At 38.9% G+C, this 16466-nt stretch overlaps 2 protein-coding genes across 3 annotated transcripts in view; one reads left to right on the top strand and one right to left on the bottom strand.

Moving 5' to 3' along the window:
- LOC145779394 (uncharacterized) overlaps nt 1-6938 on the bottom strand; it is a 242422-nt gene extending 235484 nt beyond the window's left edge. Inside the window, exon 1 of the mRNA XM_082590975.1 lies at nt 6934-6938. The gene's annotated coding sequence lies outside the window, so the exon portion shown is untranslated. The remainder of the gene's footprint in view (nt 1-6933) is intronic.
- The window catches only part of LOC145779393 (adenylate cyclase type 9-like), a 55505-nt gene that overhangs the window by 33992 nt on the left and 5047 nt on the right, over nt 1-16466 (top strand). The window contains exons 13-26 of one of the 2 annotated variants that reach the window (XM_082590973.1): nt 620-664; nt 4801-4881; nt 5642-5757; nt 6165-6324; nt 6917-7036; nt 8820-8920; nt 9476-9634; nt 10339-10412; nt 11274-11350; nt 12446-12577; nt 13951-14083; nt 14376-14462; nt 14785-14867; nt 15520-15702. In XM_082590973.1, the coding sequence (XP_082447099.1) occupies nt 620-664; nt 4801-4881; nt 5642-5757; nt 6165-6324; nt 6917-7036; nt 8820-8920; nt 9476-9634; nt 10339-10412; nt 11274-11350; nt 12446-12577; nt 13951-14083; nt 14376-14462; nt 14785-14867; nt 15520-15702 (1551 nt within the window). The remainder of the gene's footprint in view (nt 1-619; nt 665-4800; nt 4882-5641; nt 5758-6164; nt 6325-6916; nt 7037-8819; nt 8921-9475; nt 9635-10338; nt 10413-11273; nt 11351-12445; nt 12578-13950; nt 14084-14375; nt 14463-14784; nt 14868-15519; nt 15703-16466) is intronic. The other variant, XM_082590974.1, reaches the window with a different exon arrangement.

Genomic DNA, 16466 nt, shown 5'->3' with positions numbered 1-16466 from the left:
TTTCTAACCTTTGCCTTACCATATATCCAAAGTACAAGAGTCTACAGTGAACGCCATAAGTTTGAGAGATTTTTCAACCTTGAGGTCTTCACTAACATAATTATGCTCGTGCCTGTGGCACCCATGGTATTTTTAACAACCGACCTACAATCCAACGGCATCTAATCATCGCTCTTTTCATCATCTACGCTCTTTTCTTCTGTGATTGCGTGGACTTCGCATGGCTTCAGAATTTTCCTAAACCTGCATATGTCCAAAAAGCTTCAATGTGCACATGCCACTATAAAGCTACTGTACTGAATTAAACAGCTTTCCATTTTTCTTTCAAGGAACATTAACATGCCAACACTTCAAAAACATTTTCTGAGCAGTTGTGGGCTGTCATTAAGGCTATGCGGCCAAAACGATAAAACAATGCTTGCTTAAAAGAGTTTTGTATATCTTAATCTTTGTCACACATGTGCATGTATGACGCTTATGAAAGCCAACAATTCATTTCTGACGTTTTTCTGTTTACTTTTTGTGTTTGCATATTAATTATTGCAATTTAAATGTCACTGAATTGTATACTCTTGTTAACTGTTTGCAAAAATGTATGTCTTTGTGCTTGTTTGAAAAGATTCATGACGTCAACAATTCGTCAAAAGAACCTCTGTTATCAAAGGTACGTGGCAGCAGAATTAACATTGTGATGTAACCAATCCTAATTCTTTAGCTGGGAAAAGGTATTTTTGACGATTTTTCTCATCCGTGCTACACCATTTTGTTTCCCATCTGCAATGCGGCTTGGCTTTCCGATTTCACTATCTTGGCGTCACTTGTAGCAATGAAGCGACCAAAGACCTGAAGATAGTGGATTCGATAGCTGGTTTTAGTAGGGGTGTCATGATAATTGAATGCTCACTTAAAATTCACCAAAATCAGTTTTGTATTGCAAATTGAAATGATCTGTGCTGTAGCCATATCGTTGTAACATACTTGCATTCCCAGGCTCATAACCAGGAAGATGTATCTGGTATTTAGTTTGATGTGTACTTCTTACAGTTGAAATTTTTTTATTTGAAATACCCAAGTTTTTATTAACTACCCAGCTAGCTAAAGTTGCAATTTTTACAATATTTCAACATTGTCATACATTGAAATAATGTAAAAATAGCGATTTTTCCCTAGGTGGGTAAGTTTCAAGAAATGGAGACTTTCTTATTATTATTATTATATTAGCTTAAAGGATTTAACTCTCAGTGCTCTTCGCCTCCCTGGTTGCTGGCCTGAACTAGTGTGATGTATAGTTGTGAAATACTCCGATGTGTACATTGCGGCTGATGGTTACTGGCTATGCATTTGCTTGAGCAATTTTAGTGCTTGTGTATTGTTAGATTAGCCAAACAAATACCAGTATTTGCTAGTGTTACATTACCTTGCAAAGGAAAGTGGTTTGTCGATGCGGCTCGTACAGTATTTTACATCTTGGCATCTCAACATCCTCTCACACGACAAAATAATTGAGCTTGTTATAATTTTTAACAGGGTCGGTAGATACCTCAAGTTTCTTGAAAATTTGTCCGCTGCTTTTCGTTGCGGCTTTTCCGGTATTTTTCTGGCAACCTCAATAACCCAGAAGCATCATGATGAACACGTTTGAAAGAACACCGAAACGCTTAGTAATTTGTATATTGTCGAACAATCACATTGACGTGCACAGTCGAAATAGTTTTATAATCCCGCATGGAGTCATTGCGCACCACTACAAGGAAATTGTTTACTTGTATCTGCTGTTCAGCTTCTGACTGCGAATGGCTGATAGTTTAGTTTGTCTTCAAAGAAAATGTTAGCGTTCTTTCCCAGTGTCTACTAGAAACGGCAATAAGAAATTTTAAAACTTGTCTGGGACAATTTTTGTGTGGGACAAAACTTGTCTGGGACATCTTGAAAATGAATACCCCGATGGCTATTCTGTGCAATTACACCTTGCAAAAAAACAACATAGCTACCAATTATCATCTGACAAGGAAAAAACAAAAACATTGGCTGCTAGTATGGCATTTATGCTGAATCTAGTACACTTGAGAGGCTCGTGAAAGACCGTAAACAACATTTCTGTAATTATTGTTTCTTTATTTGTCTTATTCAAAAGACATTTTGTGAAACTACTCATATCAGTCGAATAGCACTCAAGTGCAGACTTCACCTTATAAATTCTTACCTTTTTCAATTGGCACCTGCTTTTTACTCAACTGCTCTGGTCTAGTAGAGTACATAATGCACTTACGCATAATTCGAATATAACAGAAAAGTCCCATTCCCTTCCAAGCGTCACCGGCGATTCAATTTTCAAAGAACGTATTGAGCTATCCACTCATGCAACTTGACTGTTGAATGTCACAAGCGATCTATTGTAGTTTTTAACAGCGTTTATAGCTTTTTCGGGTATCACCTTCATTTTGGATTCTAAACCCATTTCAAGATTCATTTGAAAACGTCTTGGTCTGCATAAATTTGATCATGCGAGCGCTACTCTGAAAAGGCACAACAATACTTTTAGCCAATCGACACCGCCGCGCTTATTTAGTCTCTATTCAATTCATGTGATCACCCTCGGACATTTTTACATCCAAAGTTAACTCTTAACACCTATATAGCAGGATAATGCCTACTCAAAGTCATAGAGCCTCAAAAACCGAAGCTAAAATTATAAGTTCCAATTGAAGTTCACGAGTGTCTTTCCAACCAGAAGGTTGCGAGAAACTGTCAATAACAAAGGGGTTCTTAGAAAAAAGAACTTTTTCCTTCTGGCACATATAGGAAATATTTTTTTTTAACATCACGCTGTTTTTTTTGCCACATAATCTGGACTGCTTTTGAATTGTTCCTTTGTTTTTACTTCCACGGATTACTTTGTGGTACAACCCTTTTAGAGATATATTTTTACAATTTATTGATTCTGCATGTGTTTGCATGGTGTGATTGATTTTAAAATATTGTTTCTTAAATCCGCTTCAAAAAGATTATCTTCGATTAGGTCAATTTCATACGTTTCTATATCTCAAAGCCCCCTATTATACACATCTGCATGTAGCGTTCAGTTTGACATAGTGACAAGTTAATATGCACAATTTTTGTAAAGTGATTGCTTGCTTGCATGTAGATTGTAGAGGGTGTAGTTGGTTGCATAGACATGTGCGGTCTGTGGTAACTTGAAATCAACTCGTGATTGTTGATCAGGTGCAACCACCACCATCACCATTGATCGGGCATTGAGTAGCTGTCAAATTACTGTTTTGCTCAAACACTTCGCGGTGATGAAAAATGTCTCTTTATGGTTCATATCATGTATCTCGAAACACTGGGTGATTCATTGGCTTGTCAAGTTCATTACTCAGCACAGACAGTAAATTAGCCATTTTTACATCGCAAAAAGTAATGTAAATCGATATAAAAAAGACAACTTTTGGTGGGGAAGTGGGAAACCCCTAGCACAACTGTCAGAGCGAAGATTTGTTGGTCGTTTGTATTTATCACACGTAGCATCACGCCAATGTCAACAATTACCCACTGCACGCCATACTACAAAATTCATTTTTTACACAAATTCAATTTCTGCACAGTCATGTTGAATCAACGTAAAAAGACGAATTTATCAAACACATGTATGCTTTTGGTGACATGATTGCTTCCAACGTAGTAAACCATGCTGCCATCTTCTTGCACGTCACTGGTGTGCTGGTTGTACACAAGATCACTGAACAACTTCTGTTTAAACTTTGGGAAGTGATTGCGCATTTCGTTTTAAATGGTGAAGGTTTGTGAAAACAGCTATTACGGCGAGTTCAAATATCTTTGAATTCGTTTTTGATGATCTGCTTTGCTTGATTTACGTTGAAATTCAATTCTGCCTATGGTAGCAACTGTTTTCTTCATAAGACAGAGCGGCTGCAGAAATATTTTTAACGAGTTACAAGAAAGATTGGTGGTAATAGGCTTCCTTTACTAGAATTTTCCGTGAGTTTTCCTCTTTCAAACTATCGTCGACTCGCAAGTTTGAGCGTCATTGTGTCCACTGTTATTTTGGCGTTCTCATCTGCCAGTGTGGATTTGGTTTAAGTTTTAGTCTTGTACGTCCATTTTGCAGAATTAGAATCAATTCGAACTGGGAAGGTTTAAAACATGCGTTTCCAGCTAATGGCTAATTCGGTTGGCACTTTTGAAGTTAGAAAAATTGTTTTTTTTTATATTCTGCAGACGTTGAATCAATATAAAAAAGAACAATTTTTCTATGTAGCCTAGGTTTGAGGCTTTTTATGACTGGGCTCATAAATAATTCATAGTGAACTGCTTGACCTGGTCATTTGGACTTGTGATAATTAAATGTAGAGCAAAAAGCGTCAACTAGATTCTTACAATTGCTTGGAAGCATTGAATGTGTAACCTCATAACCACCATGCTCTTGCGCTTGGTAGTAAAAGCATGCTTATGACAAGTTTGGCGTGATTTTAGTGCATACCAAGCGGTGAAAATCTATTTTTAAGCGGAAGTTTACAAAATATTCTAGTAATTCACATCGAAAAGTTTATTGAACGAAGAAGCTTCGCCACGACTGGGTTGTAGGTCCTTTTGATTTGGATCTATAGAGTTTCATGTTATTTTGCTTTTTAATTTGGGCAGGGGACAGTTATTGCTCGACTGACTTGTATTATTGTTGAATGTAATTGGGTCAAATAGTAACAAATCAATTGATGAAGACCCTTTCGGTGTTGTCTTGACCTGACCAGCCATGCCTAAATTTCTAAACTTCTTCCTCAGAAGTCAACAAAGCGAAAGAACGATCAACAAATCTTGAAACGAGAGGAAACTAATGGACATCGTGACTCGCTTGAAAAACAGGCAAGTGAACAAACGTTCCCTGATCCCTACATTAAATCTTTCATACAAGTTTCATCAAAACCATGAATTTTTGCAAAGAATTACCACTTGTCGATTACTTTAGGATCACTTGCATGGTTCCTGGGCTCTGCGCGTTGTCAGCTTTGTCACGAATCTCTTCGTAGATTTCACATTGTTTAGAACCAACAGTAAAGTGTTATTACGCGAGTGCTTTCCTATAATCCAACTATTTGTATTGCTTTGCGTTAAGATAATTCACGTCCGGCAATCAACTCTGGCTTTCGCCCAAGTGAAAATAGTAACTTTTCTCAGCTTCACTGTGGCACAGTAATGTTTGTCCGTATGAACCTGGTTTCCTCCTGAAAATCATCAATCGTGAAACTCTTCTCTGCTCAAACAACTGTAACGTTTTGACTAGTGACCTAGCTAGAAAGAAAATTTTAGGGGGGCAAAATCAACTATTAGGAGTGCAAACGTCATTCAATATGAATTACAATGGTATTAAAACGTTGTAGTAGTATTAAAACCTTTTTTATTTTTATGGAGCAAGATTTAATTCAGAGATGGCGATTGCCCCCAACCCAACCCCCCCCCCCCCCCCGTAGCTACGTCCCTGATTTTTACCACACTTGAACGATAACTCATAGCGATCTAGCCAGCCAAAGGCGACGCTACACTTTGAAATAATGTCAACAGATTTAGCTGCCTTCCCCAGTCAATGCATGTCATCATAACTTAATACCTCATTCGATCTATACAGGATCAACTCATGCAATACCTTGGCCAACACATCAGCCCGTTCTCAGGTCCTAGGCCGCTGAAGAGGCTGAAGAGAGTGGAAGATTCAAACTTCATAGAAACAATAAAGGACGATCCGTAAGTGAGATTGATTTAATCTGTTCAAACGTTACGAGAGGCATAAGATGCATGAGCTTGTGGCCGTCGAAGCTGCTTTGTGGAAGTGTTGCCAATCGACTTGTCAATTTGTTTCATTTTCTAACTAGATTGAAAGACATTGTTTGATTTGCTGGAAGCAGTTATCTGAGTGAAATATCGCATTCTTTTCCAGTCCACTCAATCTTAATCTTCATCTACCGATCGTAAACCTGCATCCCAGGTAGCAAAATGCGTCATTTTAGCATTGAATCAACGTTTGCAATTTTAAATCACGGATTTGCTAGTTGGAATGCGACAGAAACACTTTCAAGTAAATAGAAAGCGACTAATATCAATCCACACATACTCTCCTCCTCAATTTCATCCTCGGCTCCTGTCTTCTTCAGACTTATGTCCGACTTTTACCGCCACGAAACCGTGGGGAGGTTTGGTTTGCTATTTAACGATGCCCAGGTGGAACGGGAGTTTCGTGGCTTGTGCGAGTCAGAGACCAGTGATGACAAACCCATTGCCGTATTCATGTCCACAAGATATCGGCTGTTTGTGGTGAGCATTAATTATCATTCAATGTTTTACCGCATTCATGTGTTGTCTTTTTGTATAATGGGTGTTATGTAACCTCGCTCGCTCCTTCGATAATTATCACTATTTTTAATGGTCCCAATGTTAACATAGTTATCAGATTGCTTTGTTGCATTGTGAATTAACAATGAGACAGCAATCCATTGTTCACCAAGCTTCAGTTTTAAGGAGAGAAATTAAAAAAACAACTTTAGTATACCATTAACAAATACGTTAGGCGGCACACTCTGCATGGACAAATTAGTATTCTTAAATTTCATATTTTCTTTCTTTTTTTAATAAGTTTTGCTTTATAGAATCATTTATTTATAGCTTCCTTGTCACGCCAGTGTCGGAGCCAGATAAGAATATTTTCTGTAATGTTTTTAGGTCATTGTCGTTACAGGAAGGGCTAAAGGGACAGTTGGTGAGGTGAGGATGTGCGTTTGAAAATACACACATCCTCACCACTCCCCACATTCTCATCCCTCACCACTCAAATCACCACATCTTCAGTCGGTTTGTATCAAAATGCTATACTGGCCCGCAATTTCACTCTATTTCACTTTTTCTTCAGGATATGGTGGTCACTACTCTGGTCACACTTTTACTCTTTGTTTCTTCTATTCTCCTGTTGGAGTCGACAACCGAAACCTTCGCATGGATCATAGTTTTTGTTGTTCTCTTTCTTTTACTGGTGAGTCAAAACGGAACAACCAAGCCGAATTAATGTTATTCGTCATCATAAGTGCGCTTTTAGCTTTGGCCTTGCAACTCGTCCGTGATCCACCGCCGATGACGTCATTCTGCATTGAAGTTCCCTACCTAGGTGCAGGCCAGTCACAGTTTCCAACAATCGTGAATTGAATCAATTTTATCCTGCCAGCTTTGCTCGAATCATGAGGTTGCATTGCCAAAACTGTTGTTTTTACTTAGCACAAGTTCATTAGATTTGCAGCATTGTGCTTGATGGTGCTTTTTTGACTTGGTACAACGCCCACACACACTATTGGATAACATTTTAAGTTGTACCGATGCTGATGCAAGAGATACGAAAGCACTGGTGCGTCTGCAATCTGGTGCATCGGGTACTTTTCACTCCACCGGCGCATCGGGTACTTGTTTGAAGATGCATTGATCTATACAGTGTTTCAAAGAACTGTAGATGAAAATTGCAAAACTATTTCGAAAATTGCAGTCGATTTACAAATTTTGTAGTTGCGTATTGTAGGAGTGAACCGAACTATACATTTACCTGGGATTATGGGGCTTGGTTGTTGTTTCTCTTTAAAGTACTCTCGCAGATCGGCAAACACAGGTATTGGTACATCGCTAACTTAGATTGTTTAACAAATTTAAATGTCTCTTTTTTTCTTAGTGTTAAATGCAAATTTGTCAGATCATGGTTGCCAGGTTCTTTCATGAAAACAAGCCCAAAATACTCATTTCTCAACTTAACTAAAAAATGGTAGTTTCCGGGGTCACAATTCTCTAAAAAAAGTTTTCACCAACATAAATTTTACGTGTATGACTGTTGCAAGGTAATCTACAGAAATGAAGGTCTTCGCGGTCAGGGCAGATTTGCTGTACGCCCTACCTTGTCATGACAATTAGCTGTTCCAATAAACCTAAAAACTTTCCCACAACGATAGTGGCATATGCTTCTATCCACTGCAACAACAATACTGTGACGAATTTTCACGCAATCGTTATTTTGAAAACAAGAAAATATTTGAAAATGGCGGAAAATTGACCACAGCATAGAATTCTCATTTTTAGGCGCAAAATCAAGCCCTAAAACTAAAAAGTTATTTGTAAAAAAACAAGTCCAAAAACAAGCAACCTGCATATCTCTAGAAAACAATATGCGAACTTAAAAAATACAAGCCCAAGTTTGAGGTAAAACCGCAAAACTTGGCAACACTGTATCAGATGTTGCTAGCTTGAAGCATAAATTGTTACTTTGGACAAATCTTGTGATGACTCACACTGCAGGTGATGACTGTCAAGCCATGCTGTGCACACTGCACAATCGCACACACACGTCCCAAGAACGTGAAGACATCTTATTTGGGATAAATATTTCGTGGCATTTCTAAATCTCGCAACGTTGACTTTTACTGCGGAAATTCATTGCAGTTGACAACAGTCATGTTCGTTGTTCATTCATGAGTCGTCGCAAGTGTTTAAAAATTATAATTTTGAAATAACTTTTAACTCGATCCGGTAACCTCGCCTTTTGATAAATGCAATGTTAAACCCAATAGTTTATTTTTTGCCAAATTCGATTGGTTTCAGAAAAAAACTAAAATGCTGTACACGTCACTGACGAAGCAGGCACGTTATCATCTTTGGACACTTTGTTCTCAATTTACTTCTGAACCTCATAACGTTCAATTTATGACAGACTGACCAAATATTTGTACTGAAGTCAATCAAAGCTCATCTGACCTGAACCTAACTCCAGCTTGTGATTGCAGCTGTTACTATCCTTCCTCTGTGGATTATACGTGTACCACGAGTCCCCGTTGAGTGAAGGAGCGCACTCCTGTGCTATATCTCTATCTACGTGGACAAGGAGGTAACCGATCAATCTCTATTTCTTTGCACAGACGTTGAACCAACGTTAGTTAACTTAAATTAACTATAAAATTCAGCTATGAAAATGGTTTTGTTTTTCTATCCCGGACAATAAATAAATTACTTTTTACTTTGATTCAACGTCTGCAGACGTTGATCTAATGTAAAAACAATTACTTTTTACATTAATTCATGTTTCATCAATCTAAAGGGAATGTTTTTTTTTAACCAGTTCACTTGTTGGCGAAAGCTTATACTTGTGTTGCTTCCAATAAATAATCTGCTATTTTCATTTTCAAAACGACTTTAGTTCGATGCTGTGTCGATTTCAAAACCTTGAACTTATGAAAACAGCAGCTGCAGAAATTTTCTGAAACCGTTTCGTGTAACTTTTTCTAAACACATTTCACCAGACGCAATCCTATATTTTGTGAGCGCTTCAATCTCTTGTATTACTACCTAGAAATAACCTTCAGCGTGCTATTGATATACTGTTGCCACTGTAATGTTTTTTAGACAGTCAGTTTATAATTTGTGTTATGTGTGTATCACTCAGACATGTCCTTGGAGCTATGTTCCTCCTCATACCCGCTGCTGTTGTTCTCTCGCACATGTTCAATCGGGCCGACGATCGTCTATGTTCAAACTACGTCCTGCTGCTCAGTGTGCTTGTCATTCAATTCCTTAATTTCAATCAGCTCATGTCTTGGATGAGGTGGGTACGGGGTAGGCTGTTTGTTTTGTGTTTACTGGAAATCATTAATTTTATGCTTTATGCGTTTTGTAGTTGATTTCAGCTAAAAAAAGATAAATCTTGCTGGGACAAGGTGTCCAATTTGATTGTATTGTAGTGCGCAAATGCAACGAATTATTTTGCATGCAGAATGTATTGTATAGGCAACAAAGCGCGGACTATTTTACCGGCTACACTACCATTGTACCAGAGCTAGGCTACCACTAGATGTTGAAAGCGACTGTCAGCTTTATTTCTCACGTTTCGTCCGTCAGTCCGTCATTTTCGTTTAAACTCGAAACGAAAACGTTTTTTAATTTCAAGCGCAAAAAGCAACGACAAAATGAAATTGTGTTGCGTTTGCTTTTTTGAAGGCTAGCTAATGAGCCTTCGGTGTGCACAAAATCAAAATGTCACTAAACGAAACGAAATTGTCTTTGGCATGAAATTCCTTTGTTTTGTCTTTGTTTGCTACGATTATTCTGCCACATTGGGGCACATCTGGACAGTAAAATCCGTCAGAGTTTTACATTGATTCACGGCTGTCGGAGTGTAGGCGTTAAATCAATGTAAAAATGACTTATTTTGCTGTCTGGGCGTAGATTCCAATCCCGTCGTTGTTTTATTTGTTTTCAACCGAGCAACATTTGAGAAATTGCATAAAAATTATTTCCTTGTTATTCCAGGACTTGTCTCGCAGCGGTGGTCACTGCGGCCACGTTAGCGTTGGTATTCACAACCGTATGCCCTTCGAATCAAGGTGAGTTGATATACCCCCAGTTAGTACATGTCTTTTTACATTAATTCAACGTCTACATGCATTCGTGTATTCTCTGTTTTTGCCTTGGAAAGACTTTCTGCGTTACTACGTCATGATATTTGCATTCATGTGTGTGGCAAAGAATAAAATCTGGCAGGTTTGATTGACTTTGCGACCAGCCTTGATGGCATTTTAACTTTGCGATAACCGTGGACATTGCAAATTTAAAAACCCTCATTTATTTCTGGTGCGAGTGCTTCTACCTGGCTTGTCATACTTTTGTGTCTTAGTTCAGGCCAGGGCGTACCTACAACCCCCAGTAGGCTACCTGTCAGTTTTATGGCCGTGCGCGGAAATCCAGACAGCAAAATCGGTCATTTTTGTATTGATTCAACGTTTGTAGACGTTGAACCAATACAAAAATGACTGATTTTGCTTGCTGGGAAGTTATTTGAAACCGATTTTCACTCAACGCAGTTCAAGTACTGATTTTTTTCCTTCTTTAGCCTTTCAACTAGATTTCAGTACCGGTTACTATGTCAAGGAGTGACGTCACTATGGCGTGTATTAAGCCTGCACCGACACTTTGTTGGGCTTCAAAGCACGAAAAAGTCGGTACTAAGCAGTATTTAGTGAAAACCGTTTTATAATGCGTTTTGCGATATTTGTGTTGAAAATAATATCAATCACAACCGGGCACCTTGTAATGTGCTGGGCTGATAGAGTTAATAAATGAGGTTATTGCTTGTTTATTCTTTTACTACTAGGGCTAGCCCGAATTGCAGACATGCCATTGCGTTATATATATTTAGTGATAAACGATATTTTTAAAGCTAACTTGCCTCTACCTTGGTGTCGCAGATCGACTGCGAAATGAATACATTTTGGATGCCTTGGCCATGCTCTGCTTCGTCTGGTTCGTGAACCGCCATTTTGAAGTGAGCAAACTTTTAAAATTGTTGCCCTGCTTTATTTCGTATTATTTTTGAAAGCGAATATCTACATACCAACGCGTCTGTCTTGGGACGTTGTCGAACCAAAGTGTAATGGTGAGGGATTAGAGTGGGTAAATATAAGAGTAGAAAGTAGAAAGTGGGTAAATAGTGGGTAAATAGTAGAAAGTGGGTAAATATAAGATGTGCTAATACAAAAGGGCCGAAAATTTTTCAAAGTGCTTCGTTTGTTGGAAATGTGATGAAGGAAGGGATTTAGATGAGGATCGCGACGATAGTTTCGCTTATGGAATTGGCAAAATGACAGACTTCTGTTATCTGGGTGATCAGATAAATGGAAGCAGTGGGTTTGAAGCAGCTGTGACAAGAACGGCAAGACTGGGTTGGGCAATGTTAAGGGAATGTGGAGAAGTGCTGTATGGAAGAAAATATTTGTTAAAAGTAAAGGAAAAATTGTCATGGTTGTGTGCGGCCTGCAATATTGTAGAGTAGCGAAATATGGATAGTAAGAGAGAGAGAGAGAGAGAGTGAACTGGCAATCCTTAGAACGTAAGAGTAATGAGTGGTGTAAAAACAAGGAAAAAACTGAAGAAAAGATATGCTAGGTATGAGTGAGACTACAGACCAAGTTCCAAGGGTAAATGGATTGATTGTAAGGGTAGCCTAAGTGCTTGCTTAAGAGAGAGGAAAGAAGTTTTTTTTTAATATGCATTGGCTTTGAAGTTAATGGGAAGAGCAACCGGGGGGAGGGATATCTAAAAAGAACATAGAAAGATCAGGTAAAGAATGAAGCAAAGTCGGACTGAAAGAAGAAGACACGATGGACAGAATGGGATGAAGAAAAGAAGTTGACAATCGCTGTAAGAAACGAATCGGCCACCTCTACTGGTGAACACAAAACCGAATTTGGATAATGATTATAAAATCTCATTCAAAGTACAGTAGTTGGAGCAAGGCTGCTCGTTACTGATGACTGTAACGTTTTGAAATTGTAAAATTAATTTTTCATTTCTGTAAAACTGTTGGACGTTAAAATAATGGAGAAAATACCAACTTTTTTAATATTTTTTTGCATAACAGCTTAACTGCCGTCTTGACTTTTACGGAGACCATGAGATGAAGTTTAGCGACTTGCAGATGAAGAAGGAACAAGCCAAGGTTGATGCCTTGTTGGAGAACTTCATTCCCCCGCACGTTAGCAAGGCACTGCAGGTTGGTTAAACTAAATCAATTAACTTGCTTGACATTTCTGCATTCTTTCATACATGCTTTTCCCCGGATAAGTATGGTTTAAAAATAGCTGGTCCCCGTCGTGCATCAATCAATAGTCCGGGGGGCCTCCGACACTAGGATGCAGTACCGCGTCAAGTATCTACTCTTCTGCACGTCATATTAAGTCGTACAGGAACAGAATGACCACAATGCTGCAACCTTTGACGTCATTCTGGTTGCATCTATTTGCAAATTAATTATTGCCGACGTATGTAAGGTTATTGCCATGAAATCTATATATCGATGCTGATGGAGTACGTTGAACGTGCACGTACAATGCGTTCATGCACTATCAGTGTGCTTTTGTTGTAAGCTGACATCCAAGTCAGCACAAAGAAGTCCTTTTTTGCGTTGATTTAACGTTTGTAAAGATTGAATCAATGTAAGACTTGACTGATTTTCCAGGTGGGACACCTTAATTTGTGGCACAAGATGCAGTAGATGCGGTATATTGTTGCTAATTGTCTGTTTGTTGTGGAAACAAACCAACTAACGATATCAAAGGTTCAAAGCGGCATGCATGGCCTTGACGTTAGATGAACGTCTTTTGACTCGATTTATGTAGAAGACAAATTGTATTTTGCCCGATAGTCAAAGTCCATTCAATTTATTGGACCGAGATCCTGAACCTTGTTCATAGACACAAAGATATTCGTATAAAAGTTAATTTTATACAAGTTAATTTTAGTAAACGGATTACTAAAATTAACTAACCGATTAATCCTTGTTCATTCATGTTTGTTTTTGTTGTGCCTTCGGTGAAAGGAGGACCTTGGATGAATTGTTTCTTTTTTTAAATTTGATACGACTCAATTCGCGATAAGCCTCTTCTCTCCTTTTCATTTTTTGCATTGTTTTACACAAGCGCCGCATTTGTTTAGTTTACATGGTATTCTGTTGCGGCGAGGGTATCCTTCTGATGACCGTTTACATATACCACTAGCAGTGATTATTACCTTCACCATGGCCATGTTTATCTTCCATTGGTTGCATAGCCGAGTGGTAACCCAGACAGACAATCAGTCGTTTTTACATTGATTCAACGTTCACAGACGTTGAATCAATGCAAAAAGCGACTGATTTACTGTCTGGGAATAGCGCCTGCACGACGCTCGAAGAACGTCTGTTCGACGCCTTCCAAAAGGCGCGGTTGTACCTGACAAGGTACTTTTACACGTTTGAAGGCGGACACGAAGAATTGCCCCTCCTCCTCGGCTAGCTAATCTAAATCTTCAACCATCGGGCATTATCCTGAACAAAACTATTCACTTAAGTTAAGTATTTCTTCAAGTCTATCGTCTTCTTTCCACCAGGACAAACCTTTGTACTCGAAGACCCACAAGAAGGTAGGCGTCATATTTGGCACCATCGTCAACTTCAACGAACTCTATGAAGAAGAATATGAGAGCGGGATGCAGTTTCTCAGATATCTCAGCGAGCTCATCAGTGAGTCGGGTCGTAGGTTCTTTACCAACCAGCAAACCACTATTTATAACATTGATTTAACGTTTCTAGAAAATGTAAAAAAGAGCTGGTTTGCGTTGTAAATTCTTTTCTTTTTGATCTCACGCTTTTCAAGCTTCTTTTCCGATCAATGGAACAATTTTTTACCATTTTGATGACTTCAACTGACGTCACTTCAACGTGTCAGGAAATCGAATGGTGCCACTTTGTTTATAAAAAGCTTTGCAGATCTGGAATCATTTGCTTCACATAAAACTCTAATGTCTTCCATCAGGTGACGTCGATGATTTGCTGAAGCAAGATAAGTACAAAGATATTGAGAAGATCAAGACCATTGGTACAACCTTCATGTTGGCTTCAGGTACCTCGCAATTTCTGTCATTATTAACTACTTCATTTAATTCACCATAGACAGGTTAGCATTCTGGTGGAGCAAATATTGCAAAGAGATGGACACACGTTCTAAACGTGCACGATGAACGAACTACAAATGAAGTGCAATACAGTTTGTGTTCGTTTGCAACTACTGCTTATGTTTATAAAGTACCCACTTGGCAACACTATCCGATGTCCACCCATGCATTAAGCATTGGATCAATGCATTAACCGATGATAATTAATGATCATTTGATCCAATGCATTAAGCATTGGGTGAACCAACTCGATCGTCGTTTGCGTTCCAGGTTTAAATCCGAACGCCGACCAGGAAAGCACAGGACCCGAGTCTCATCTGTGCAGGCTGATGGGCTTCTGTGTGGAGATGCAGGTTCGTTTGCTAAGAGAATAATTGGTGTCTATGCGCCAGATAATGTAGTGGAACGAGATTTACCTGTATATGTGATACCTTGTTGTATTCGTGAGCGACAGAACATGCTGTTTCTGTGGTGTTATACAGTATAGTTTTATTGAGAATGTGTCCAATAGTTCATTATTTTTGTCAACCAATTCCCTGTTTACACATTTCCATTTCATTAAGTGTGAAATCCACGTCAATGCTTGATATGAAATAATCCATCGCATGTTTTGCAATACAAATAAATTTATTCCGCGCGAGTCAGTTCAACCTTAAACAAATGAAAATCGATTTTGATCTGCCACATCATCTTCAGTTAAGCTTATTGGAATAGAATCTGTTTAAATTTCAATTGAAGATGATGTAAGGTTCTAGATCGAAATGGATTTTTTTTTAGCTGTTCAAGATTGGACCAGCACGCGTGAAAGTAAATTTGTTTCTATTGGCTTCAATGGTTGCTTTTTGGGCGCCATTTTGTGGCAGTGACGGAAGAGTTTTATACGGAGACCGTTTTTTTTTTTTTAAATATTATAGAAGTCGTTGAATAGGAACTTTGCGTTTTCTGTCTCTGGTTCAAATCACCTGGTCGCTTTTATCCATTTTTAAACCCCATTTCTCATCGCAGAATGCCATCGACAGCTTCAACAAGGACATGCTCAACTTCCAGCTGGTGCTGCGAGTCGGCTTCAACCACGGGGAGGTCACTGCCGGTGTGATTGGCACCACCAAGCGGTTGTACGACATATGGGGCGACACAGTTAACACGGCCAGTCGCATGGACTCTACCGGCGTTCCAGGAAGGATACAGGTCCGTCACTCGTTTTAATTTATCCTTAAAATAACAACAATTAAGAAATGTAACTTTTGTAACACCAAATCAAAGCTGTAATTTTCAGTTTTTGGTCAGGTCAGGTTTTAATGAGATTCTGTTGATGTGTCAGCCCAACAGGTGCAAATGCGGAGGACTTTGCTTTAGGGACCCCGGCTCTCACTCCAATCTGACTTATTATTATATAAGCGTCTCATGCATTGAGTCTATGCAATAGATAGTTTACGTTTTAAGACAACATGTTGCTATAAAGTTAAACTTTTTGTTGTGTGGTAGATGAATCATGTTATTTTGCTTGAAACCTAGAACGAGTTCACATTCCTGGGTGGAACAAAAGAAGTGACGGCGTGTCAATACTTCAATCCACGTTTGCTACTTATTAACTTTTCCATCTTTTCATGCGTCTCTCGGGCTCATGACCAGTAGCGTTGACAAAGGGGTCCAAGAGATACTTTTAGACCCAGGCTCCGATAATTTGAGGGGCTTAAACTTGAAAAACCACAGTGCATTATTTCGATATAGCGCGTTTTTCTTAGAAGTGTCTTGATTTAGGGACCGAGGACTCCATTGGTACCGGGCCCAAATTACCTTTTCTACCCCGGCCCTGATCATGACCGGATAGGCCATTAGTAAGGCCGTTGAGAAGAAACATGTCGTTTCTGACGATAAACGTATCTGGATGTCTGAAGCTCACAGTTACCAACATGCTCTACCTGCTTGCTGGTATTGCATCACCAGACTTT

The sequence above is a fragment of the Aplidium turbinatum genome, chromosome 11, assembly GCF_918807975.1.
Source record: "Aplidium turbinatum chromosome 11, kaAplTurb1.1, whole genome shotgun sequence".
In the NCBI taxonomy this organism is placed as follows: Eukaryota; Metazoa; Chordata; class Ascidiacea; order Aplousobranchia; family Polyclinidae; genus Aplidium; species Aplidium turbinatum.
The sequence above is the reverse complement of the archived record's forward strand: the minus strand, read 5'-3'. Positions and strand labels throughout refer to the sequence as shown.